This window comes from Trichechus manatus, unplaced genomic scaffold (assembly GCF_000243295.1).
Source record: "Trichechus manatus latirostris isolate Lorelei unplaced genomic scaffold, TriManLat1.0 scaffold00043, whole genome shotgun sequence".
Lineage (NCBI taxonomy): Eukaryota > Metazoa > Chordata > Mammalia > Sirenia > Trichechidae > Trichechus > Trichechus manatus.
This window is the reverse complement of record NW_004443979.1, coordinates 4,126,561-4,152,567: the sequence shown is the minus strand read 5'-3', so window position 1 is coordinate 4,152,567 and position 26,007 is coordinate 4,126,561. Positions and strand designations below refer to the sequence as shown.

The window sequence follows — 26,007 nt, the reverse complement described above, 5'->3', positions numbered from 1 at the left end:
GGGCAGTTCTACTCTGTCCTACAGGGTCGCTATGAGTCAGAATTGACTCTACGGCAACAGGTTTGGTTTTTTATACTACTATACTACACTATACTATACTATACTAATACTCTATGATACTAATACTATATGATACTTATTCACTGCTAAGCTGTGATTGTTAGTGGTTTGAGAAGAGATTCTCTGCCCTAGGGTTTTTCTTGCTGCTGGGGATGGTTCTTCTTGCCTCCTCTGAAACCTAGGATGGCCACACAGACACTGGAAACCCTGGAGACCCTCAAGGCAAAGGATTTCAAACTTTTTTTTGAGAACAATCTACAGCAAAAAAATATTTACTCAACACACACATAACACACACACACACACACACTCACACACGTGTGTTAGTAAGGTCAACATGTAATTAAGTTATTTACTACCCAAAGTATGACTAAGGAGTTTTGGAAGCATTCATATTTAATCAAGGTTTTTGGAACTTGGACATAAAATGTGGAATCCAATTAACTAGGCTATGTTGTTGCTGTTGTTGTGTACAGTCGAGTTAATTCTGATTCACAGTGACCCTACATGACAGAGTAGAACTGCCCCCATAGGGTTTCCTAGGCTGCAATCTTTATGGGAGCAGATTGCCAGTGTTTTCTCCCATGGAATGGCTGGTGGGTTTGAACCACCAACCTTTTGGTTAGCAGCTGAACCCTTAAACTGCTGTGCCACCAGGGCTCCTTAACTATGCTATATAGAACCTATATGGTGGAATGTAAGTGATAGTCTGGCTGCATTTGTCCCAGGGAGAGGGGGCTGGGTCTGGAGGACAGGCCATTGTGGTCCCTGGAGAAGTATAACGTTGTGGTAGGGCAGAGGAAGGTCAGTACATTTTGCCACAGTCTGGGTGAACCAGCTTTCCAAACTGTGCTTTTCCCTTTGCTTTCAGTCCATGCTCACTAAGCAATCTTCTGATGATTAATCTGAACTCAGAATACTCAGGAGAAAGATGTGGCAGTCTGTCTATTCTGGGATGCTGTTAAACTACATGGCTGGTGAGAACAAGCACTATTCCCAGCCCTGCGTGAGTGCAGAGCACCATTTCTTCTAATCCTTTTGGATGGTTCTTTCCCAGGCCTCGGTAATTTCCTCACCTGCGTGCACTGCTCAGCTGCATACTTGAGGGTGCCCTCTCTCTCTGTGCTGTTCTCTCTGGTACTCTGTCCTGTGAATGCTAGCCACCTTGGTATCCCCAGACCCTCAGCCTGTCTCAAGTCAGGGAGTCTACTGGGTTCTCTCTGCCTGGATTCCCCTTCCCTGACAGGGGGCCTGGAATCTCTCTCAAGGCAGTAAAGTGGGGCAATCCTAGGGCTCATCTCATTTAGTTCCCAGTTCTCAGATACTATTATCCTTCGTTGCCTGATGTTCAGTGTCTTGAAAACCATCGTTTCATATATTTTGTTCATTTTTTGTTGTTGTTTCAAGCGGGAGAGTAAATCTGGCCCCTGTTACTCTAGCTTGGCCAGAAGCAGAAGTCTTTGGCCTTCCAGACACTCTGATGTGGAAATTTGGAGGAAAAGGACTGGAATGTCTTCTGTTATAACTTAATGAATTTTCTTTGTATCTCTCTCTCTTTTATTTGTTCATTTAATATGGATTGAACGTCTGCTATGAGTTGTTAGGTGCTGTTGAGTTGGTTCCAACTCCTAGCTACCCTGTGTACAATAGAACAAAACGCTGACCCGGTCCTGTGCCATCCTCTCAATCGTTGTTATGTTTGAGCACATTGTTGCATGCACTATGTCAATGCATCACGTTGAGGGTCTTCCTCCCTTTCACTGACCCTCTGTTTTACCAATATGATGTCCTTCTCCAGGGACTGGTCCCTCCTGATAACAAGTCCAAAGTACTATGATAGTTGTAGGGACACAGTAATGAACAGCCTTCACAGCTTATCATCTCTCGTGATTTTGGTTAGCATTACGGAGTCCTTGATAATCTGAACGTGGAAAATGATTTTTCTCGACCTGCAAAGCTCAAGACTAGACTCTGAAACCTGGAACATGGTGACTCCCATCTCTGAGGTCCAGTTGATCTGTTTTTGAGGTCTTTATTTTGTTTTGCTAACTGTAATATTAACACTGTCTTAACTTGTGGAAGGGAAAGTTTCATTTATTTAGCCTTGGTAAGTCTTCTTATTTTAATAATGAATCTCATTTCAAAGAATAATGTACAGAAAAATTTAAAATTGCTTCTGATTATAGTAATGATTGTAACTAAAATGTGAGTTACAAGGAAGATACACACAGACACACAGTCTGAAATTTTTTTTCCCCTGAAGCAAACTTTGATGACATACGATGAAGCAGTTTATGATGTATGAAATCGTTACAATCAGGTGATCGTTTTCCTCACAAATCCTAAGATAAATATCTATGAAATGAATGTTTTCATAAGTTGTGTCAAAAAACTAGTGCTATCCATCTGGCAAAGATATAAGATAACTCCAAGTTATACTTAAAAAGCCAAAGTACTTACCATATGTCTCGATAATTTTAAGGTAAAATCTACTTGAAACAAGATGTCTGGGATACATACACTATATCCAGTTGCCCAAAAGTTCATCTGTTAACCATTGTTCTGGCAGAGAACATTGCTTTTTTATAAGTAGAGACTAACTCAGTTTTGTAAAGCGCAACTCTTTTTTTTTTTCATAAAAGACTGTTCAACATTGATAAACCTTAATCCTTTTAAAGTTTAAATTGTCTCCAATACATGATATTACAGGAAAAAAATCCAGGAAAAACTTTAATTATAATTTACTTATAAATGTAAAACACTGAACAAATGAATATATTATTTCATGCAGACAAAGTGACTTTCCTTTTAGACAGGAACTCTGCTCTGTTTGTTTACTTGGGCAATCTTTTATCAAGTGAAGCCATTTCATAATTCAATTCAGTCCTTTTGTGTACTTTGGTGAACTTTTTCCAGATTCTCCACTGCGATTCAGATCCTTATAATGAAATTTGTATTGAAGTAATAATATAAAATCACAAAAGCTACAGCAACAAAGAGGATGACTTTATAGAGAAAACATGTTTTTAAGCTTTGTTTTCTGAATTCCAGACCTGAGCCAAGTCCAAATCCTTGACATAATGTGAAGTTTGGTGTTTGTGGAGGTATGTTGGTTATTTTATAATTTTTAACTCAGTCACCGTCTTAGCTTACTGAGTAAAAGTATGTAAGCTGCCCCTTCTTACTTTCCAAGAATACTGGGAATACAAATTGAGTAATGTATGTGAAAAAAACTTCATGTTATTAGTTGGAAGGGAATTCTTTTAATCTAAGTTTTTATGATCAGTATTATGGAAAGACAAAGCCATATTTGGTGATGTCTGTGGTGTGGGCGAGATTGGTAAGAATCACTGTTACCAGTCTGAGAAGACATAAGAAAAAAGTGATCAAATTTAGTTCTTTCTCTCCTGGAGGTCCTGCCAGATCCCTGTGTTCCTATCCAGACACTGAACCAACAAGTATACATAAACCTGCACAGTTCTGTGGTTGAAAGGATGGAAATTCAGGTAGTGGAAGTAATAGTATCGTAAGACCCAGAATAGACGATTTTTAACAGAAGAGACCAAGGGATAAAACGAACTTAGCAGGCAAATAAATGTGTTCTATGAGCATCATATACAAAGAAATCTAGTGTATTTGATCACTCTGTTCATAAGATATTGGGAATGATTTGGGGAGAAAGGTTTTTCTACCTCTCCTCTCCCATTCTCTTTTAAAAATAATTATTGCTCCAAAGGAAAATTTCTAAATTGCCTTGAGAAAAGGTCCAAGCTATCTGTGGCTGCTGTGGCTTAATTACATGAATTTAATTCACCACTATACTTTTTGTTTAATTTCCCCATTAGAAAGGGAGTGCTTTATCTGAAAAAACAAATACACCCACAGTATATGCTTATTTGAGATACTGACCAAGTCTAATAACAGAAAAAACGATGCTATAATTTCTTAATTAAAATTTTTAGTTTCTTATGTTTAACTCACATTAATGTTCCATAGCTTGTTGTGGGACGTTTTAATGCTGAAGCTGTGACTGCAGCTTATTTTCACTTGGTGGGAAGGTAGACAGTACTTACCTTCACTGCTCTTTTTGGTGTTTCAGCCAGGATGGGTGGCAGAATTCCCTTGTAAAAGCCAAACAGCCTGTTGGAGAAATAAAAGATTTTTATACAAGTATAAGGGTAATTCTGTCTTTGTTTATAAATAAAGCAACAAATCCTAAAGTGTTCTCAATTATTCAGTGTAGCACACCAATCATCAAGTCTTCCTTGTTTTAATTCTAAGGTAGAGAGATGATGAATTCTACATCTATTTGTATTATGATATTCAGAAGACAAATAAATGATACTGAGACTGGAGTCCTTTAGGTTAAGTTGCTAAACACAACCATGAATTGTACCTTAAAGATGAAGCTGACCCTCCTTACTCTAAGGAATTTGTTTTCTCAATTGTATGGTAGGTAGCTTCAAACTACCTGTTGTTTTTAGGTTGAGTTGGCTCCCTACTCCTGGCTATCCCATGAACAATGGAACAAGAGGCTGCCTGATTCTGTGCCATACCCATGATGGCTGGGGATCAGACCATTGTGATGCATAGGCTTTTCACTGGGTATAAATCAAACCTGGGTCTCCCATGTGGGAGGAGAGAATTCTACCACTGAACTACCAATGCCTCACTCAAACTACCTTCAGTCCTGCATTTGCTTTCTTGTGGAAACCAAATAAGGTTAAGGTTATACCTCAGAGCACTAGACTAAAACTTTCTGAGGTTAACAAAGTGATGAAATCCTAAATGTTAGTTATACTAAAACAAGGAAATTAACAAGCTCTGTAACAATGGTACCAGGCTTCCCAGCCTTTTCCTCAATTAGTCATAACTTTTTAACTTCCTTGGTGGAAGAGGAAGAAGGTCAGGGCAGAGGGTTGGTTATAAAGATATGCGTTGCCAAGACAGGAAATGTCAAACTCCTTCCCTGACAGGCAATCTCACAGGGTGTGGAGGCAGCTATTGTTGCCAGTATTGAGGGTCTGTGGTCACATATTCAGATGTTTTTAGGAGAAAACCCCAAAATGAGTGGCATGTGCTTATGATAAGACTTATAGAAGCTATCACTTATTTCTAATTTGGAGCCCTTGTGGTGAAGTGGTTAAGATCTCAGTTGCTAACCAGAAAGTCAGCAGCTCAAATCCACCAGCCACTCCTCAGAAACCCTAAGGGGCAGTTCTACGCTGTCCTATAAGGTCACTATGAGTTGGAATCAACTCGAAGGCAATAGGTTTGGTTTTTATTTCTAATTACATTTTAGTTTTCAAAATTGCAAATTTCTCTACCCTGAAATCTTCATATGCATGCCATATCCTCATTTTAAACCTGAAAATATATAAATAGAAGAAAATACTTCACATTATTTTCTGAGGTAATCAGTTTTCCTAGTGAGCTTGTAAGTGGCTACAGAAAAGGACAGGCCTCAACTTGCCCTATTTTAGAATATCCATGTTTTATGGGGCTGGAGGCTCTCTGATGTCTCCCCAAGCCTCACTCCAACTCCTTTAAATTGTGTTCTGCTTTTAGCTGTGCGTCTGGAAGAAGAAAGTTAGAGCTTATTCAGATTAACTCACTGTGCCACCCAACCCAACATAGTGACCTCTTTCTCATCCTTGGATTCACTGGCTTACAGAGCACCCTTCAGTGACGTGAGCAAAGGGCTTGTCTTACAGCTTCTAAATTGTTAGCTCCTAGAGGGCAAGGATACTTTTTACATTTGCAACCCCTTAGGGTGCTTACCTCAGAGCCTTCTCTGTGTGTGTGTGTACATAACCAGAACACAAATATTTGTTAAGCATATTGATTTCATGAAGCAGAAGAAAGGAATCAAATGGGGTAAGCCCTGATAAGGGCCTACTCTGTCCACTATTTTTGACTTAAGATAGTGCTAGCATTACGACTAGGAAGTAAAGCAGGCATGTGATTTGAAGAACTCTGGAAATAAATTCTCCCCACCCCGTTTCCATTCCTATTTCAACTACTGATGCCTGAAATTTTTCCATCAACACTAAAATTTCCTCTAAACACTTTTAAAATGTAAATACCAACATTTTGTATCATTTAAATTTCAGTATAAATTAAGTATTTTATCCTTTTTAGCAGGAGGGTGAGCTCAGAATAGGTTTGGTCCTTCCAAAAGGTAAATGTGATTTTCTTGAGTAGATATTCTGTATCTATATTGAAAGAAGTTATAGTTCTGTTTTTTTCTGTGCTGATCTTTCCACACCTGGAAGATTATGCCTGGTTGTGGGAAACAAAATTGAGAGGAGCATCTAACTAAAGCTCTTTAAAGAGAGTGTTCAGGTTGATAGAGGGAACTGAAATCCCATAAAAGAGAAAACAGTTATAGGAAGAACAGTTGCTTAGCCTGGAGAAGATCTTAGGGAGAGACATGATGAACACGTTGGATATCTTAAACAGTGAGCATCTAAGAGAGAGATTAGACTTTTCTGTTTGTTTCCAGGTGGTATAGCTAGGACCAACAGGTGGAAACAAGGAAAGACATATTTTTGGCCCAGTAGGAACTTAATACAAGGAAGGAATTCTAACAGTCAGAACTATCTAAAGATAGAATGGACTTTCCTAAAAAGTAGTAAGTTCCTATTTATGGCATTTGGCCAAGCAATCTTGGATGGCTCCTTGCCACCGATGCCAGAGACTGATATAGACAGCAATGGATAGACTTGATGGCCCTCAGTGTTGATCTATTTCAACCTCAGATTTAGTTATTCTAATAAAAAGAAGAAGACATTAGTAAGTGCTTTTCTAAAGAGACAAACTCTGCCTTTCTTCAAACTTTTGCCTAAAGTATAGCACTTGTTCTCTGGAAGAGGACTAAAGTCTTAATAAGTAACACAGAAGGTCTTCATTTTATAAGTGACGGGAGAAAATATTAAAAAGAAGTATAAGGCAGGAGGGAAGAGAGAGGTAGCTGGGAGAACCATAAGGATCTAATCTGAAAAGAGCTGGGAGGTCCAGAGCTCTCTGCTTCATGTTGGTGATGCTTCCTTGATGCTTCCTCCTTCTCTTCTCTCTGCTCGGCTCCTCTCTTGTGCAATCATCATCTCCACTACCACGCCACCCATCTCACCATCCTGAGCTTTCTCAACAGTGAATGAACAATTTTAGCTGGAAATTCTCAAGGACCACAGGCAGTCTTTGCTGCAAATGCAAAGCTAGAACTATTTCCTTACTTTATTTTCACTGATTCTCATGGTATATCCATGTAATAGTGGACATCTATGGGTTGTGTCACCTTGGGTTGACAGAATAGCCAAAACAAAGGACTCAAACATATCAATGATCATGAAAATGGTGCAGGACTAGGCAACATTTAGTTCTGTTATATAGAAGGTCGCCAGGAGTTGGAGCTGACTCCACAGCACCTAACAGCGACAACAACAACATGGAATGGTCAGGTCATCACTCCTTATTCTGAAAACTGCCCCACCTAAGTTTGTTTTTTTTTTAATTATTGGAACCAACATACTAGTATGATAGTGCTTGCAGGTAGCAGTTGATTGGGCACTTCATCCAAATGGATCCAAATAGTATTCTAGCTCTTTGCCCAAGTTAATTGGTCTATGGGTGGGTGCCTGATCCAAGCTAGTCCTATCAGAGTTGTTTTCCAGAATTTTGGAACTGGAACTAAAAAAGGCAGACTTGTTCTCTGTGGTTAAAGCTCTACGATATAAAGCTAGGATACCATAAATATCCATGATTTCTAACATCTGGAGAAAGCCAGTCTGCAGTGATAAAAAAGAAAAAAACTACCATTCAGGGAACATAGAAGCAAGACGGAGAAGTTCTGGTGCTGTCTGAGACCCTGGTTCCAGGTTTTCTTTAAGCCTCACTATATCTAGATCCTTATTGAACATTGCTTATTTCACTTTACATTTGATTCTATGAGATACCCAGTAACATTTCCAATAAATTCCCTCTTTTACTTAATTAAGTTTGAGTTGGGTTTATTACTTACAGTCCTGAGACCTGGATCCAGAAAGTAAATCTTGGGACCCCTACAGCCAGAGTGGCTGTGGAAGTACCTCTTTGCCATGTCTTTTCATATGAAGAGACTTTTGTTAGTTAAGATTGATCTGGGGTCAATCAGAAGGGTCACATACCAAAATGTGAGCAAGCGAATGGGAGCCAGAGCTAAAACTGATGACCTATTTTTTTGACTTGATTAGAAAATGATTGAAGATTTTCATATTGTAAAGTATGATATACAGATTCTGAAAAAACAAAAAGGAATTGTAATGTTTTAGAAAGGAGATTGTTTTTTATTTTTCTTCTGAAGAACTGATGTCAACTTCTTCTGCCTTCATGTAGTTTTGGCTTGATATACAGAGCAGGTAGCTTAACAGCACATTGAACAGGGAAGTTTAGGGACTTCCTGACACGCATATTAATGTGCTTCATCCTGCTTACTTCTCATATTAAGTCTACTAGTGGGATGAGAAGAAAGTGGGATTTTAAACATCTATGCAGCATTAGAACAGCAAAGACACCATTCTGGTTTTAAGTTTTGACCCACATCAAGCCAACTGGAGAAATCTGTGAAAGAGGTACCAGAGCCAATGCAACACTTCCCATAAAATTGTAGTATGAACTATATGACAGTCTTCATGTTTTGTTTCTTCAAGTTATTACTTTTAAAAGTTAAGAGTTTGATTATAACTGTTTTGTGTTGGAGAATGTTAACAGATATTTACGGACTTTTCCTAACTAATAAGTAAAAATAGTCAACATTTGTTGAATGCTTACTATGTTAAGAATAAGCATATTTGACATACGTACCTATATTAATCTCATTCAACTCTCACAACAATCCTTGGAAGCAGATGTGATTATTTTCTTCATTTTGCAAATGAGGTCTACTGGCACATCACCGTCTAATAGGGTGCAGGGACTCAAATCAAGTTCTGTTGCCCCCACAGTACATGTGCTTGACCATTTGTTTATGTTGTACGATAGTTTTTCTTGTTGTAAAACTATTTTTATAAAAACTTTTGAAAAGTTATTTTTGTTGTGACGATAACTTGTCATTTCTTATTGTAGGAGGATGTGGAAAAGGCAATTAAAAATCAGGTCTCTCTTCTTATTTCTGATCAATTCCATTTTAAAGTAAGGTGAAATATTAGCTTTATAACTGATTAAAAAAGAAAAAAAAAAAAAAACAGTTGCCATTGAGTCGATTCTCACTCACGATGACCCCATCTGTGTCAGAGGAGAACTGTTCTCCATAGGGTTTGAAATGGCTGATTTTTTGGAAGTAGATTGCCAGGCCTTTCTTCGGAGAGGCCTCTGGGGAGTTAAACCTCCAACTTTTGGGTTAGCCGCTGAGTGCGTTAACTGCACCACCCAGGGACTCTATATGGATGCCAGACCCGGGCTAAGATGAACAAAATAATTTTTGTGAAAGCTTTTTGGTTTATTGACTACATATTTTCTAGTTGAACCAGAATGAGAGAAAAAAAGTAGGTCCTGGGATAAACTTTGCCTTTAAGAGGCATACCAGAAAATTCTGTCAATGTGAGAGAAACATAATGCATACTTCAGTAATATGATAAAACACTGAGCTATTAATGTTAAATACTAAAAATAAAAACTCTTATTATCCAAAAAGTTGGTGGGAGTACTGTTGGTTACTGACCCAAAAGATGTACCCCCTCCACCCCACCTTGTCCCTTGGGGGTAGAACCCTGATTTGGTTTTGGTGTTCACCATCCCATGGGCTGGGGGAGCAGAGCCCTTCTCCAGACCAGGGAGTGAAGCAGGATTATTCAAGCCAATCACGGTGATCCCATCCCCTTGCTAGTGAGTGGGTTAGGCATGGACATGTGACCCTAGCCCATGGGACCAGTGGGGAAATTTGCTGGAAGTGTTGAATTTTCTCCCTAAGGAAAAAGGGCACATAGGAGGAGAAATGAGTCTTTTTTGCTAGATGTTGCCCTAGCCGCAAGAGATGCCTGTGCACTGTGGCCATGTGAGACATCACTGCCCATAAGATGAGGGTGGCTGAGTAGAAAGATGAAAGAGACCTAGACTTTGATGATATTCTTCGGCTGCTAAATTGACCAATCCTAGCATTCTACCTCTAGATTTCTGGTTATGTGCAAAAAAACCAAAAACTACTATTTGAGCTGCTTTTAATTTTGTCTTCTGTTAAGCTGCAGCCAACAGCATTCTGATACAAATAGCCTTTAGTATCCTCATTTCTGAAAAAGTCTTAAATTCTAAATCTTAAATCATAATTTAACATAACTGTTAAATGTTAAGTGAAGCATTTCAAAGGAGACTGTGAGGATCATCTGAAAAATAGTTTTAGATTGTTTCTTTCAGGGAGACTATCATGTGTTAAAACACTATATCATTAGTATGATTTCCTGTGAAAGAAAGCCATACTGTAGATGGGAACATGGAGAAACTAGCAGACCAAAGTCATACAGTAAATATGAGAATGGGGTACCAGGTCTCCAAAGCCATTAAATCATGATGGTTTGTACACTAATGAGAGTTATTGTTCAGGAACGTAAGTAGACACAGAGTGCTACGATACTGGATCACATTTGTTTTTAATTGTATAATCAAAACAAGGCCTTGTATTACTTATGTACATCTATAAAATGAAGATCAAAAAATACATTGCACGTGTTCTTCTCAAAGACACAGCTCGCACAGCTTATTTGAAATACAGATTTGTGCCAAAGCCTACAAAATAATTTTACCCCTCATTTCCTCCCACCCTCGTTTTTAAGGTTGACTTTCTTTGAGGAGGCAGCTCTTCCCCAGTCACATTTTGAGTGCCTTCCAAACTGAGGGGCTCATCTTCCTGCACTATATCAGACAATGTTCCGCTGCTATCCAGAAGGTTTTCACTGGCCAGCTTTTTCAGAAGTAGCTCACCAGGTCCTTCTTCCCCATCTATGTTAGTCTGGAAGCTCCGCTGAAACCTGTCCACCACGGGTGACCCTGCTGGTATTTGAAATACTGATGGCATAGCTTCTAGCATCACAGCAATAAGCAAGCCACCACAATACGACAAACTGACAGACAAATGGTGACTCAAAATAAGAAGAAACAACTGCAAACATCCACTAATAATTGGAATGTGGAATGTATAAAGTAAGAATCAATGAAAATCCGAAGTTGTAAAAACTGAAATACAATTCCTGAAGACAGATATCCTAGGCATTAGTAAACTGAAATGGACGGTACCGGCCATTTTGAATCAGACAATCATCTGGTCTACTATGCCAGGAATGATAAATTGAAGAGGAATGGCATTGCATTCATTGTTAAAAAGAACATTTCAAGATCTATCCTGAAGTACAACACTGTCAGTGATAGGATAACATCCGTATGCCTACAAGGAAGACCAGTTAATAGGACTATTATTCAAATTCATGCATCAACCACTAATGCCAAAGATGAAGAAATTGAAGACTTTTACCAACTTCTGCAGCCTGAAATTGATCAAACATGCAATCAAGATGCATTGATAATTGCTGGTGATTGGAATGTGAAAGTTTGAAACAAAGAAGGATTGGTAGTTGGAAAATACAGCCTTGATGACAGAAACAACACAGGAGATCACGTGACAGAATTTTGCAAGACCAACATCTTATTCATTGCAAATACCTTTATTCAACAACATAAAGGGCAACTATACACATGGACCTCACTGGATGGAATACACAGGAATCAAATCGACTACATCTGTGGAAAGAGATGATGGAGAAGCTCAGTATCATCAGTCAGAACAAGGCCAGGGGCCAACTGTGGAACAGATCATCAATTGCTCATATGCAAGTTCAAGCCGAAGCTGAAGAAAATTAAAACAAGTCCATGAGAGCTAAAGTATGACCCTGAGTATATTCCACCTGAACTTAGAGACCATCTCAAGAACAGATTTGACGCATTGAACACTAACGACCGAAGACCACATGAGTTGTTGGAAGACCTCAAGGACATCATACCTGAAGATAGCAAAAGGTCATTAAAAAGACAGGAAAGAAAAAAGACCAAAATGGATTTCAGAAGAGACTCTGAAACTTGCTCTTGAACACAGAGTAGCTAAAGCGAATGGAAGAAATGATGAAGTAAAAGAGCTCAACAGAGATTTCAAAGGGTGGCTCGAGAAGACAACGTAAAGTATTGTAATGACATGTGCAAAGACCTGGAGTTAGAAAACTAAAAGGGAAGAACACACTCAGCATTTCTTAAGCTGAAAGAACTGAAGAAAAAATTCAAGCCTCGAGTTGCAATATTGAAGGATTCTATGGGCAAAATATTGAACGACGCAGGAAGCATCAAAAGAAGATGGAAGGAATACACAGAGGCACTGTACCAAAAAGAACTGGTCAACTTTCAACCATTTCAGGAGGTAGCATATGATCAAGAATCAATGGTATTGAAGGAAGAAGTCCAAGCTGCACTGAAGGCATTTGCGAAAAACAAGGCTCCAGGAATTGAAAGGATACCAACTGAGATGTTTGAATAAACAGATGCAGCACTGGAGGTGCTCAGTTGTCTATGCCAAGAAATTTGGCAGACAGCTTCCTGGCCAACCGACTGGAAGAAATCCATATTTGTGCCCATTCTGAAGAAAGGTGATCCAACAGAATGTGTAAGTTATCAAACACTATCATTAATATCACATGCAAGTAAAATTTTGCTGAAGATAATTCAAAAATGGTTGCAGCAGTACATTGACAGGGAACTGCCAGAAATTCAAGCTGGATTTAGACGAGGATGTTAACGAGGGATATCATTGCTGATGTCAGATGGATCTTGGCTGCAAGCAGAGAATACCAGAGAGATGTTTAGCTGTGTTTTATTGGCTATGCAAATGCATTAGACTGTGTGGATCATAACATATTATGGATAACATTGTGAAAAATGGGAATTCCAGAATAATTGTGCTCATGAGGAACCTGTACATAGATCAAGAGGCAGTTGTTTGAACAGAACAAGGGGATACTGCGTGGTTTAAAATTGGGAAAGGTGTGTGTCAGAGTTGTATCTTTTCACCATACTTATTCAATCTGTATACTGAGCAAATAACCCAAGAAGCTGGAGTATATGAAGAAGAGGAAGGCATCAGGATTGGAAGAAGTTTCATTAACCATCTGTGATATGCAGATGACACAACCTTCATTGCTGAAAGCAAAGAGGACTTGAAGTACTTACTGATGAAGATCAAAGATTACAGCCTTCAGTATGGATTATACCTCAACATCAAGAAAACAAAAATCCTCACAACTGGACCAATAAGCAACATCATGATAAAGGGGGAAAAGACTGAAGTTGTCAAGGATTTCATTTTACTTGGATCCACAATCAACACCCATGGAAGCAGCAGCCAAGAAATCAAATGACATATTGTATTGGACAAATCTACTGGAAAAGATCTCTTTAAGGTATTCAAAAGCAAAGATGTCACCTTGATGACTAAGGTATGTCTGATCCAAGCCATGGTATTTTCAATTGCCTCATATGCATGGGAAAGTTGGACAGTGAATAAGGAAGACCAAAGAAGAATTGATGCATTTGAATTATGGTGTTGGAGAAGAATACTGAATATACCATGGACTACCAGAAGAATGAACAAGTCTGTCTTGCAAGAAGCACAGCCAGACTGCTCCTTAGAAGCAAGGATGACGAGACTTCGTCTCATGTACTCTGGACATGTTATAAGGAGAGACAAGCCCCTGGAGAAGGACATCATGCTTGGTAAAGTAGAAGGTTATCCAAAAGAAGAAGAACCTCAGCGAGATGGGTTGACACAGTGGCTGCAATAATGGGCTCAAACATAGCAAGGATTGTGAGGATGGCGCAAGACTGGCAGTGTTGGGTTCTCCTGTACATAGGGCCGCTATGAGTCAGAACCAACTCGATGGCACCTAATAACAATCATTTTTAAAGTGTGAAATATTTAACATATAGCAGGCTCCAAGGTCATTTAACAACCAGCGAAAAGACGCTGTTTGTATGGAAGCAAGGAAATGTGGAATTTCCTTTGAGCTCCAGCTTGTGTTCAGTCTTGCTTCATTTACAGTAACTTAAACCTTGGGAGAAGCCATCCTTCTGTCTCTCATTTCAAAACCAAAACCAAAACCAAACAAAAAAATCCCAAATCTTTTGCCATCCAGTTGATTTTGACTTATGGTGACCTCATGTGTTACAGAGTAGAACTGTTCATAGCACTTTCTTGGCTGTAATCTTTATAGAAGCAGATTGCCAGGCCTTTCTTCTGAGATGCTGCTTGGTGGGTTTGAACTGCCAACCTTTAGGTTAGTAGTCGAGTACAAAGCGTGCCACCCAGGAACCTGTTTCTCATTGGGGTCTAATTTTAGGTTACCCAGTTTTAAGAAACAAACATGTTAGTTAGACACTCATGAAAACCAGACAGATCCTTAATTAAACGTCTTGTACCTGACAATATCTTTAAAAAATTACTTGCTTTAAATTAGCCACTGACATCTGAAGACTCTGTGATAAATAGTGCGTAGACAGGGGAGTGCTTAACATTCTCAAAATTCAACTCAGGTAAAGAGGCCAAAAAAGAACCGAAAAATCACGTCCTGTCTGCCCCACCTTTTTTCCCTCTTAATCCCCCTCCCTGTTGGTTTTGCTTTTATTTTTCTAATTTATTACATAGAAAATGTTTGTTCGTTTGTTTTTTTTAAGTCATCTGTACGATAGAGTTGGACTACTCCTCAAAGCAGGCTGGGAAATTTCCTAACGTGCTGGGCTATTAGGCAGGTTTTTGTGTTAGGAGCAACAACACGGAATGTTTTCTGCTTTGTAACCTGCAATCAGAAAGAGAAACTGTGCAGTTGCTTTGCAACGGACCTTTTAAGGGAGCCATACTCAGTTGTCTATCATAGAAAGGTTACCATAAAACCCAACTGATAAATTAACGAGAAGATGAGTATAAGGAAATCACAAATAAAATATCTTCCCACCTAAGAAAGGAACAGAGGAGCCCTGGTGGCACAGATGGTTAAGTGCTGGACTACTAACAGAAAAATCAGTGGTTCAAACTCACCAGCAGCTCTGTGGGAAAAGGCCTGGCAATCTGCTCTCATAAAGATTACAGTCAAGCAAATCCTATGGGCAGTTCTACTCTTGTCACGTGGGGTTGCTATGAAGAATCAACTTGACGGGCCTAATAGCAATAACAAGAGAGGAACAGATAAATGCACAAATCTGCTGCCTATGCAAACAGAGGCTTTCCGGTTGTCAGAAGTGAGGCGTTTTGGGGCCCAAACTGTGGAGATTTCAGTGACTATCACACTGGGAATAGCAGGACAGATATATATATTATCCTTGCCAGAAAAGGCCAAATAAAGAAACAATTTCCAAGTGAAAAAGCCATTTTCAAAGCCACCTGCAGCACACTCACATGTAGCATGAGAAGTATGCTTTCACCTGGAGCCCACTCTTTGCCAAAAACCTGGCATCCAGCAAGCGTCCAGAACAGCAATAATACCCATCCATGAAGCATGAAATAGGAGCGACAGGGAAATTGACATCAGATCCCCAGTTGGGGAAATCGGAAAGCATTAACACGTCTGTGTACCTAACAGAGCACAATTACTACATTTTATTTTGTTTTAACAGTCAGGACCTAAATGAACATCACCATTCAGTTTTGTTCTGGGCAATGATCCAAGCTCATCTTTGGTAGAGTTGATTTTGAACCCTCACAGTCAGTCATATCTTCACAACTTGTTCTTCTTTCAGGCTTCAGGCATCCTCCTGATTTCCATTTCTTGTTTGGAAGCCTTGAGTCATCTGTTCTGGCAACATGACCAACCCAAATCAGTCATTTTCTCTAAATTATATTGAAATAGGGATCTTGCTAGTTTGTTGTTTTCTTCCTACTTCTTTCTTTCACGTAATTTTCCCTTTAAGGGTCTCCTAATACAAAGCTGATTGAAGGCATACAATATGTGCTTTCTTCTGCTGCTGTCAAATCCAAGTTTCTTACCCACATGCTGTAGCTCTGTAATTAAAACAATGAGGGCACGTTCAGCCCTGGGTTATGAGTACAAGCCTTACATTGCTGGCTGGATTGCGTATCCCAGGGCAGAGTGTGGGCCCTGACGCTACACCTTTAGGCATTATTCTGACATCACTTACACTCCACAAGTCTCAGCGGTTCACAGAATCCAGATGAAAGGGTGGGATTTCATGGCTCTGTTATTTGAGTTACGTAGAATCTGCAATCCGAAGCTTACAAAACTGCATGCATTTTAGGGCCATGTTCATTTAGACAAAGGAGAGAGGGAAAACCATGTATTTTTCAAAGGGAAGGAAAAACAGCAAATAAACTTCAAGGAAATGCAACACAGTGAATGCTCTAGCTAACAGTCTTAGACAAGTTTTCCCGATTCAACTCATATCAGGTCTTCAGGCATGAGCAATATAGTCACTAATATTCATTACTGAGAATCAATTGAATTAAGTTTCTTCGTATGGCTGTTGGATATATTTGTTACCCCCAAACATATTACTTTCATTATATGCTGCATAGAAGAATTCTTTAAAGTTTTCTTTAATACGCATTTTCAATTGAACGTTCAATATGAATTTACCATGACAATTAAACTTTGTTGATGTGTCTAAAATAAACTACAACTTTGATTTTCTAAGATAAAAAAAAATTAGTTTAGCTGTCAGTATCGTTTAGGAGGTAGGCCCATGGCTCCGTTCCCTGGAAACTTGGCAGGCACTCGACGCCCTGAATATGTTGCCTAGCTGAGCCCAAGGAAGGCATTAGCGTGATATAAGAACCAGAAACCTGATGGATAATGCTAAGGAAGAAAAAGGGGAAATGATCTTTGAGAAACAGCTAAAGTGTGGTAAGTAATATTGGTAAGATGTGGGTAATAGTCCCACTAATCTGTAAGTGAAGAGACATTTATAACTGACTACATGAGGTGCCTTTATTTTCAGTGACAGCAGATTACCTTGCATATAAATATGAACATAACTCCATTTGGAAATAAAAAACATGCAAGGTAGAATTTCACTCATATGCATGGCAACTATGGAGCAAAGGACTTAAAAAACAAACAAACACAAAACTCTATTTCTTAAACTAGGATTAAAAGCCAGGAAAGAAGACCTGATTGTGGCGTCAAAAAGTCATTTGCCAGCCAGCAGTTTGCTCTGTGAGCCCAGCTGAGGGAATTCCTTGCTCCATTCTAGTTATTTGTGCCCCGTTCTTCTAACTTCCTCAGTTCCTGATTTTTGTCCTTCCCATTCATGAAGCAAGTATCATTCATTCATTTACTCATTCATTCAATATATTTTGTACCAACCAGTAGAGTACATACTCTTCTTGGGTCAAATGTTGATATAGCAGTCCCATTGTCCCCAAATCAACAAAGACCTTAACTTTTCTAAGAAGCCTTCCCTGAGACAGTAGATAAAATCTTGGTATTGCACTTGTCTGAATTACGCCACCAAGATGTTGCCTTTCATTTTATATTATGTGCCTGGCACGTAGTAGACACTCAGATACTATTAAATTGAATACCGTATACATGAGCATATGCTTATAATCATCATTGGAATCAACTGAACAGCAGTGGGTTTTTGGGTTTATATACTTATACATAGACACATATACACATACATTGTTGTTGTGAGTTGCCATTGAGTCATTTCTGACTCATGGTGAGCCCATCTGTGTGGAGTAGAACTGCTCCATAGAGTTTTCAAGGCTGTGAACTTTTGGAAGCAGATCACTAGGCCTGTCTTCCGAGGAGCCTCTGGGTGGGTTCAAACAATCAGCCTTTTGCCTTGTAGTTGAGCACTTAACTGTTTGTGCAAACCAGGGACTCCCTATGCATATATATACACATGTATATAGACCCATATAGACAGACATGACTCAGTATCCTTATTAATAAATAGTGTGAATGACTTGTATATTTTTAATGGAACAGTGTGTGTATTATTAACATGATTACCATATTTAGTCCAGGTTATAAACTGTTTGAGGGCAGAGACAACGGCCACTCCTGTTCTTTATCTCCACCCTCTGACATTTAGTATTAATTCAATGTTGCCTGTCAATAAAGGTCATAAGGTGTAGTAGGCAGAGTACTGGCTCTAGAGCCACTTTCTTTGGGTATGAATTCTGGCTCAACCATGTGTTAGCTGTTTACTTAGTATGGCAAACCGTTGGCATAAAAGGTGAGCGAATTAATTCTAAAGCATTACTGGTGGGCTAGAGATGATTTTCTATGCCAGCTCTGTATACAAGTATTTATAGAAATGTCTTAGTACATTGTTGCAAGTTGCCTAATCGAATAGCTTGATCTAGCTGCAGGGCTATATTTGACCACAAGTAGAGCAGAAAACCTCAGAATTCAGAGATGTCCTTCACAAATGGACCCGTACCTAAGTGTGTGACTCAGTGCCTCAGGAATGCACACTCTGTGGTGGAATTCTGCTGCAACCAATTTATACATTTTTGAGGTCAAAGATGTTAAGAATCCTAAGTGCACTGAGCAGGCTACTCCTGATGTATAAGTCACATTTGGAAGTATATTAACTCTTCATGGCTACCTGTTACTGCTGTTATTAGGTGCTGTCAAGTCGGTTCCGACTCATAGTGACCCCTATGAACAACAATTGTTGCTGTGTTTGAGCCCATTGTTGTAGCCACTGTGTCAGTCCATCTCCTGGAGGGTCTTCTTCTTTTTTGCTGACCCTCTTCTTTACCAAGTATGACGTCCTTCTCCAGGGACTGGTCTCTCCTAATAACATGTCCAAAGTACATGAGACAAAGCCTCACCATCCTCAATTCTAAGAAGCACTCTGGCTGCACTTCTTCCAAGACAGACTTGTTCATTCTTCTGGCAGTCTATGGTATATTCAATATTCTTCACCGACACCATAATTCAAAGCCATGAATTCTTCTTTGGTCTTCCTTATTCATTGTCCAGCTTTAGCATGCACATGAGGCAATTGAAAACACCATGGCTTGGGTCAGGCACACCTTAGTCCTCAAAGTGACATCTTTGCTTTTGAATACTTTAAAGAGGTCTTTTGCAGCAGATTTGCCCAATTCAATGTGTCAATGATTTCTTGACTGCCGCTTCCAAGGCCATTGATTGTGGATCCAAGTAAAATGAAATCCTTGACAACTTCAATCATTTCCCCGTTTATCATGATGTTGCTTATTGGTCCAGTTGTGGGGATTTTTGTTTTCTTGATGTTGAAGTGTAAGCCATACTGAAGGCTGTGGTCATTGATCTTCATCAGTAAAAGTGCTTCAAGTCTTCTTCACTTTCAGCAATCAAGGTTGTGTCATCTGCATATTGCAGGATGTTAATGGAACTTCTTCCAATCCTGATGCTGCGTTCTTTTTCATATACTCCAGGTTTTCAGGTTATTTGCTCAGCATACAGATTGAATAAGTACGGTGAAAAGATACAGCCCTGACGCACACCTTTCCTGATATTAAACCATGCAGTATCCCCTTGTTCTGTTTGAACGACTGCCTCTTGATCTATGTACCAGTTCCTCATGAGCACAATTAAGTGTTCTGGGATTCCCATTCTTCATAATGTTATCCATAATTTGTTATGATCCACACAGTCAAATACCTTTCCATAGTCAATAAAACACAAGTAAACAACTGTCTTAGCTATCTAGTACTGCTATAACAGAAATACCACAAGTGGGCAGCTTTAACAAAGTGAAATTTGTTCTCTCACACTCTGGGAGGCTAGAAGTCTGAATTCAGGGTGCCAGCTCCAGGGGAAGGCTCTCTCTTTCTGTCGGTTCTGGGGGAAGGTCCTTGTCTTCAAACTTCCCCTATTCTAGGAGCTTCTCAGTGCAGGAATCTTGGGTCCAAAGGGTGCGCTCTGCTCCTGGTGTTGCTTTCTTGGTGGTATGAGGTCTCCCTATCTCTCTGCTGGCTTCTTTTTTTATATCTCAAAAGAGACTAACTTAAGACACAACCAATCTTGTAGATTGAGTCCCGCCTCATTAACATAACTGCTTCTAATCCTGCCTCATTAACATCATAGAGGCAGGATTTACAATGCATAGGAAAATCACATCAGATGACAAAATGGTGGACAATCACACAATAGGGGGAATCATGGCCTAGCCAAGTTGATACACATTTTGGGGGGACATAATTCAATCCATAACAACATCTTTCTAGTATTCTCTGCTTTCAGCCAAAATCCATTTGAAATCAACAATAATATCCCTCATTCCATATCCTCTTCTGAATCCAGCTTGAATTTCTGACAGTTCCCTATCAATGTACTGCTGCAACAGTTTTTGCATTATCTTCAGCAAAATTTTACTTGCGTGTGATATTCATGATATTGTTTGCTTATTTCCGCATTCTCTTGTATCACCTTTCTTTGGAATGGGCACAAATATGGATCTCTTCCAGTCTGTTGGCCAGGATGTTGTCTTCCGTATTTCTTGGCATAGACGAGTAAGCACTTCCAGTGCTGCATCCGTTTGTTGGAACATCTCAGTTGGTATTCCTGGAGCCTTGTTTTTCACCAATGCCTTCCGTGCAGCTTGGACTTCTTGCTTGAGTACCATCAGTTCTTAATCATATGCTACCTCCTGAAATGGTTGAACGTCAACTAATTCTTTTGGGTGCAGTTATTCTGTGTATTCTTTCCATCTTCTTTTGATGCTTCCTGTGTCATTTAATATTTTGCCCATAGAATCTTTCAAAATTGCAACTCGAGGCTTGAATATTTTTCTTCAGTTCTTTCAGCTTGAGAAGTGCTGAGTGTGTTCTTCCCTTTTGGTTTTCTAACTCCAGGTCTTTGCACATTTCATTATAATACTTTACTTTGTCTTCTTGAGCCACTCTTTGAAATCTTCTGTTCAGCTCTTTTACTTCATCATGTCTTCCGTTTGCTTTAGCTACCCTATGCTAAAGGGCAAGTTTCAGAGTCTCTTCTGACATTCATTTTGGTCTTTTCTTTCTTTCCTGTCTTTTTTAATGACCTTTTGCTTTCTTCTTGTTTGATATCCTTGATGTCATCCCACAACTCGCCTGGTCTTTGGTCATTAGTGTTCAGTGAGTCAAATCTATTCTTGAGATGGTCTTTAAATTCATATGGGATTTACTCAAGGTCATACTTAGGCTCTTGTGGACTTGTTTTAATTTTCTTCAGCTTCAGCCTGAACTTGCATTTGAGCAATTGATGATCTATTCCACAGTTGGCCCCTTGCCTTCTTCTGACTGATGATATTGAGCTTCTCCATCATCTCTTTCCACAGATACAGTTGATTTGATTCCTGTGTGTTCCATCTGGCGAGGTCCACACTTATGTTGTTGAAAAAAGTTATTTGCAATGAATAAGTCATTGGTCTTGCAAAATTCTATCATGTTACTGTAAAAAAATTCTACCAGTTACTGTAGCACATTCCAAAATTAATTTCTTGAGGTGCCCCCTAGTGGTACCAGAGATAAATGCAACTCAAGAATAGTCCCAACCCTACCAAATAACCAGGCCTTGGACCAGGATATTCTGTAGATTACAAATCGCAGTCTGATTTAACAGCCTTTCAGTTCACTAAATTAGGCTCCAAAGGAATCATACTATAACAGGTTGAACTTCTAACTGAAGTGAGACTATTGAGGGACACTTTAAAAATAATAATAGCAATCATTGTGCTAAATGTTTTATAAATATTATCCCATTCAATTTTTATACGACATGGATATTGTTCTCTCCATTTTATAAACAAGAAAACAGACACTTGGAGAAGTTAAGCAACTTGCCTATAAGCTACTAAAGTGATGGAGCTGGGATTAGGATGCAGGTATACTTGACTCCAAAATCTCAGTTCTTGAATGCTATGCTTTGACTTCCATGTTCTCCTGGGAACCAAACCAAACCAAACCTGTTGCCATCAAGTTGATCCCAATTCATAGCAACCCTATAGGACAGAGTAGAACTGTCCCACAGGGCTTCCAAGGAGCAGCTGCTGGATTTGAACTGATGACATTTTGGTTAGCAGCATGAGCTCTTAACCTCTGCGCCAGAGTCAAATTCACTGTGAAGCTTCATTCTACCTCCTGGCTCTATTGATTTTTCCTGGTCTGTGTCTCTAGTATGGGCTGAAGGCCTTTGCCCCAGGCTCTCCTTGGTCTCTTGGAGGGGCTAAAATTTGAATGGAGGAACAGCTGAGCCAGGATTTGTCATTCACAGTCCCCTGCATATGTTTTATAAGTGCCTGAGCTTTTATTCAATGGGCTAAAACACTGGTTAAATGGATAATCACTGAGCATTCTGGATATAATAAGTCAAAGCCTATATGTACTTTATGGGCTTTTGGATATGCACAGTCTTCCAGATATCTTTGAGAAAGTGTTTCCTTCATGCTACATTATTATCAATGAATAATTTAGGTTAACCATTTTCCAACCTAACTCCTTCAATGTCCTAAAAAACTACAGGTTGGATAAACTTAGTAGAACTCAAGGCACTTGAAAAACAATGCAGAAAACAACCCCAGGGCTTGGTTTTAGGACTTCTTCTCTCTCCTTGCTCATTTCATCCAGTCCTATTACTTTAATTATTATACATAGGCTAATAATTCTCCAATTCACATCTCCAGTTCATCCAGTCGCCACTCAACATCTCCACCTGGATGTCTAATAGGCATCTCATAATTAACATGTTGAAGATGAACTCCTGATTCTCACTCTACAGACTTGCTCCTCCCACAGTATTCCCTAGATGAGTTAATAGCAATTCCATCTTTCCAGTTACTCAGGCCAAAAAGTTTGGAATCATCCTTAAGTCTCCTCTTTCTCTTTTCATCTCAATTATCCTGGTCCAAGTCCTGATCATATCTCACTTGAAACATTGCAATAGCCTCCTACCTGGCTTCCCTACAGTCTATTCTCAAAGCAATGCCAGAACGGTCGTATTAAAATAACAGGTGTATCACGTCACTCTTCTGTTTCCAACCTTCCAATGTCTTCCCCATCCCTCTTAGAGCAAAAACAAAGTCCCTTCAAAGGCTCCAGGTGATCTGCTCCCACCCTACCTCCTTATCTCTTCCAACCTCATCTCCTACAACTCTTCCTTTGCTTCACTCCCCACGCCCCAGCCCCACTGGCCTTCCTCTTTCTTGATCCAGGCACACTCCTACTCCAGGGCCTCTATACTTGCCATACTTCTCCTGGGATCCTTAACTCTCCATGTATCCCTATGGCTCACTATTCACCTCCCCCAGGTCTTTGCACAAACCTTCCCTTTTCAGTGAGGCTTGACCTCACCTCTCTATTTAAAATTGCAAAATGCCTACCTTTCTACTTCTTATCATTTCCCCCTGATTTATTTCCTTCTTAGAATTTATCCTCTTCAAACATACTTTATAGTTTATCTGCTTATTTATTTACTTTCTGTTGCTCCCACTGGATGTCAGCTTCATGAGGACAGGACACAAGTTTTTGTCTCTTTTATCTACTGATATATGCCCAGGACTGACACATGAGAGGTGCTCAGTAAATATTTGTTGAATTAGAGAATAAATATATCATATTCCTACCAACTACAATTTGAGGGTTTGGGAATAGAAAATTACATCTGGCATTTTGAACTATTGCAAGATCAGTCTCTTTTACCAAACATCAATTCTTTCTGGCTTCTTTGGAGTCACTTACACATCACCAGAAAAGGCTATCAGTGAAGAAGGTTTTGGGCATTTGATCTGGTGAATATGAGTGAACTTCAAGAATTGGCAACAGAAGAGGCCAAGATTTAATGTGCGTTATTATCCCTAATCACCTACCAAGCTGTGGTAGCAAACACCATGTCTACTCATCTAATTTACCCCTAGCCCTTTTCCATGCAGGCAGAACCTAATTCTAGAGTTCCCACATCCTTGAGGCTATGTGCTCAGAGAAGGGGAACCCTCTCCAGCCCTGGCATGATGGGTTTAGTCACCTAGTCTTATTCTCCTGGCTCCTAATTGATTTAGGCATGAGCATGTGACTTAATCCTAGCCAATAAAACTTGAGGAGGCTTTTGAGAACAGCTTTCCTTCCTAATAAATAGGTTCTTGGGCCTATATACAGAGATTCTGATTTGGTAGATTTGAGTTGAGATCCAGGAATTTGTATGTTTAACACCACCCCTAATTCTGAGACAGCAGGTGCAGGAATTACAAGTTGAAAAATAGAAAAAATTCTGCCCTATTGGGTTAATGAAAAAAATAACTGGAGAAGCTGGACTATATGAAGAAGAACGTGGCATCAGGATTGGAGGAAGACTAATTAACAACCTGTGTTATGCAGATGACACAACCTTAACTGCTGAAAGTGAAGAGGACTTGAAGCACTTACTGATGAAGATCAAAGACCACAGCCTTCAGTAAGGATCACACCTCAACATAAAGAAAACAAAAATCCTCACAACTGGACCGATAAGCAACATCATGATAAATGGGGAAGTTGTCAAGGATTTCATTTTACTTGGATGCACAATCAACACTCATGGAAGCAACAGTCAAGAAATCAAATGATGCATTGAATTGGGCAAATCTGCTGCAAAAGACCTCTTCCAAGTGTTAAAAAGCAAAGATGTCACCTTGAAGACTAAGGTGCACCTGACCCAAGCCATGGTGCTTTCAATCATCCCATATGAATATTGAATATACCATGGACTGCCAAATGAAGGAACAAATCAGTCTTGGGAGAAGTACAAGTAGAATGCTCCTTAGAAGCAAGGATGGCGAGACTAAATCTCACATACTTTGGGCATGTTATTAGGAGGGATTAGTCCCTGGAAAAGGACATCATGCTTGGTAAAGTAGAGGGTCAATGAAAAAGAGGAAGACCCTCAATGAGATGGATTGGCACAGTGGTTGCAACAATGGGCTCAGGCATAACAATGATTGTGAGGATGGCGTAGGTCTGGGCAGTGTTTTGTTCTGTTGCACATAGGGTTGCTATGAGACAGAACCGACTCATATGGCACCTCGAAACAACAACTGGGTTAATGAGGAGTCCCTGAGTAGCACAAATGGTTACGTGCTCTACTACTAGCTGAAAGGTTGGCATTTGGAACCCACCCAGAAGGTGCCTCAGAAGACAGGCGGGGCGATCTGCTTCCAAAAGATCAGAGCCTTGAAAATCCTATAGGTTTCAGCAGTTCTACTCTGCACACATGAGTTGCCATGAGTCAGAATATACTCAATGGCAACTAACGACAACAATTGGTTAATGAACTGGGGAGGCTCTTACCCAGATAGCATATTACTTAAGAAGCAGCCCAGAGTACTTAGGAACCATTATCATGGTAATTCCCCCAGGAATTTCATGAGACCATCCTCACTTTCCTCTACTTTCTATTTTTTTTATTTTATTGTTGTACTTCAAGTGAAAGTTTACAGTTCAAGTCAGTCTCTCATACAAAAATTTATACACTCTTTGTTATGTGACCCCCTAGTTGCTCTCCCTATACTGTGACAGCACACTCTTCCCTTCCATCCCAGATTTCCCGCATCCATTCACCCAGCTCCTGACCCTCTCTGCCTTCTCATCTTGCCTCTGGATAGGAGCCGCCCACTTAGTCTCATGTATCTACTTGAGCTAAAAAGCACACTCCTCATGAGTATCATTTCATGTCCCATAGTCCAGTGTAATCTTTGAAGAGTTGGCCTTGGGAATGGTTTCAGTTTGGGGCCAACAGAGAGTCTGGCGGCCATGTCTTCCAGGGTCCCTGCAGTCTCAATCAAACCCTTAAGTCTGGTCTTTTTACTAGAATTTGAATTCTGCACCCCACTTTTCTCCTGCTCCAACCAGGACTATCTGTTGTGTTCCTTGTCAGGGCGGTCATTGGTGGTAGCCAGGCACCATCTAGTTCTTCTGGTGTCAGG

The 26,007-nt window shown here is 39.7% G+C and overlaps 1 protein-coding gene across 1 annotated transcript in view; it reads right to left on the bottom strand.

The window, feature by feature from the left end:
* Positions 1 to 26,007, bottom strand: part of SLC25A21 (solute carrier family 25 member 21) — a 384,144-nt gene that overhangs the window by 64,944 nt on the left and 293,193 nt on the right. The window contains exon 5 of the mRNA XM_023731445.1: positions 4,134 to 4,200. Coding sequence (XP_023587213.1) covers positions 4,134 to 4,200 — 67 coding nt within the window. The remainder of the gene's footprint in view (positions 1 to 4,133; positions 4,201 to 26,007) is intronic.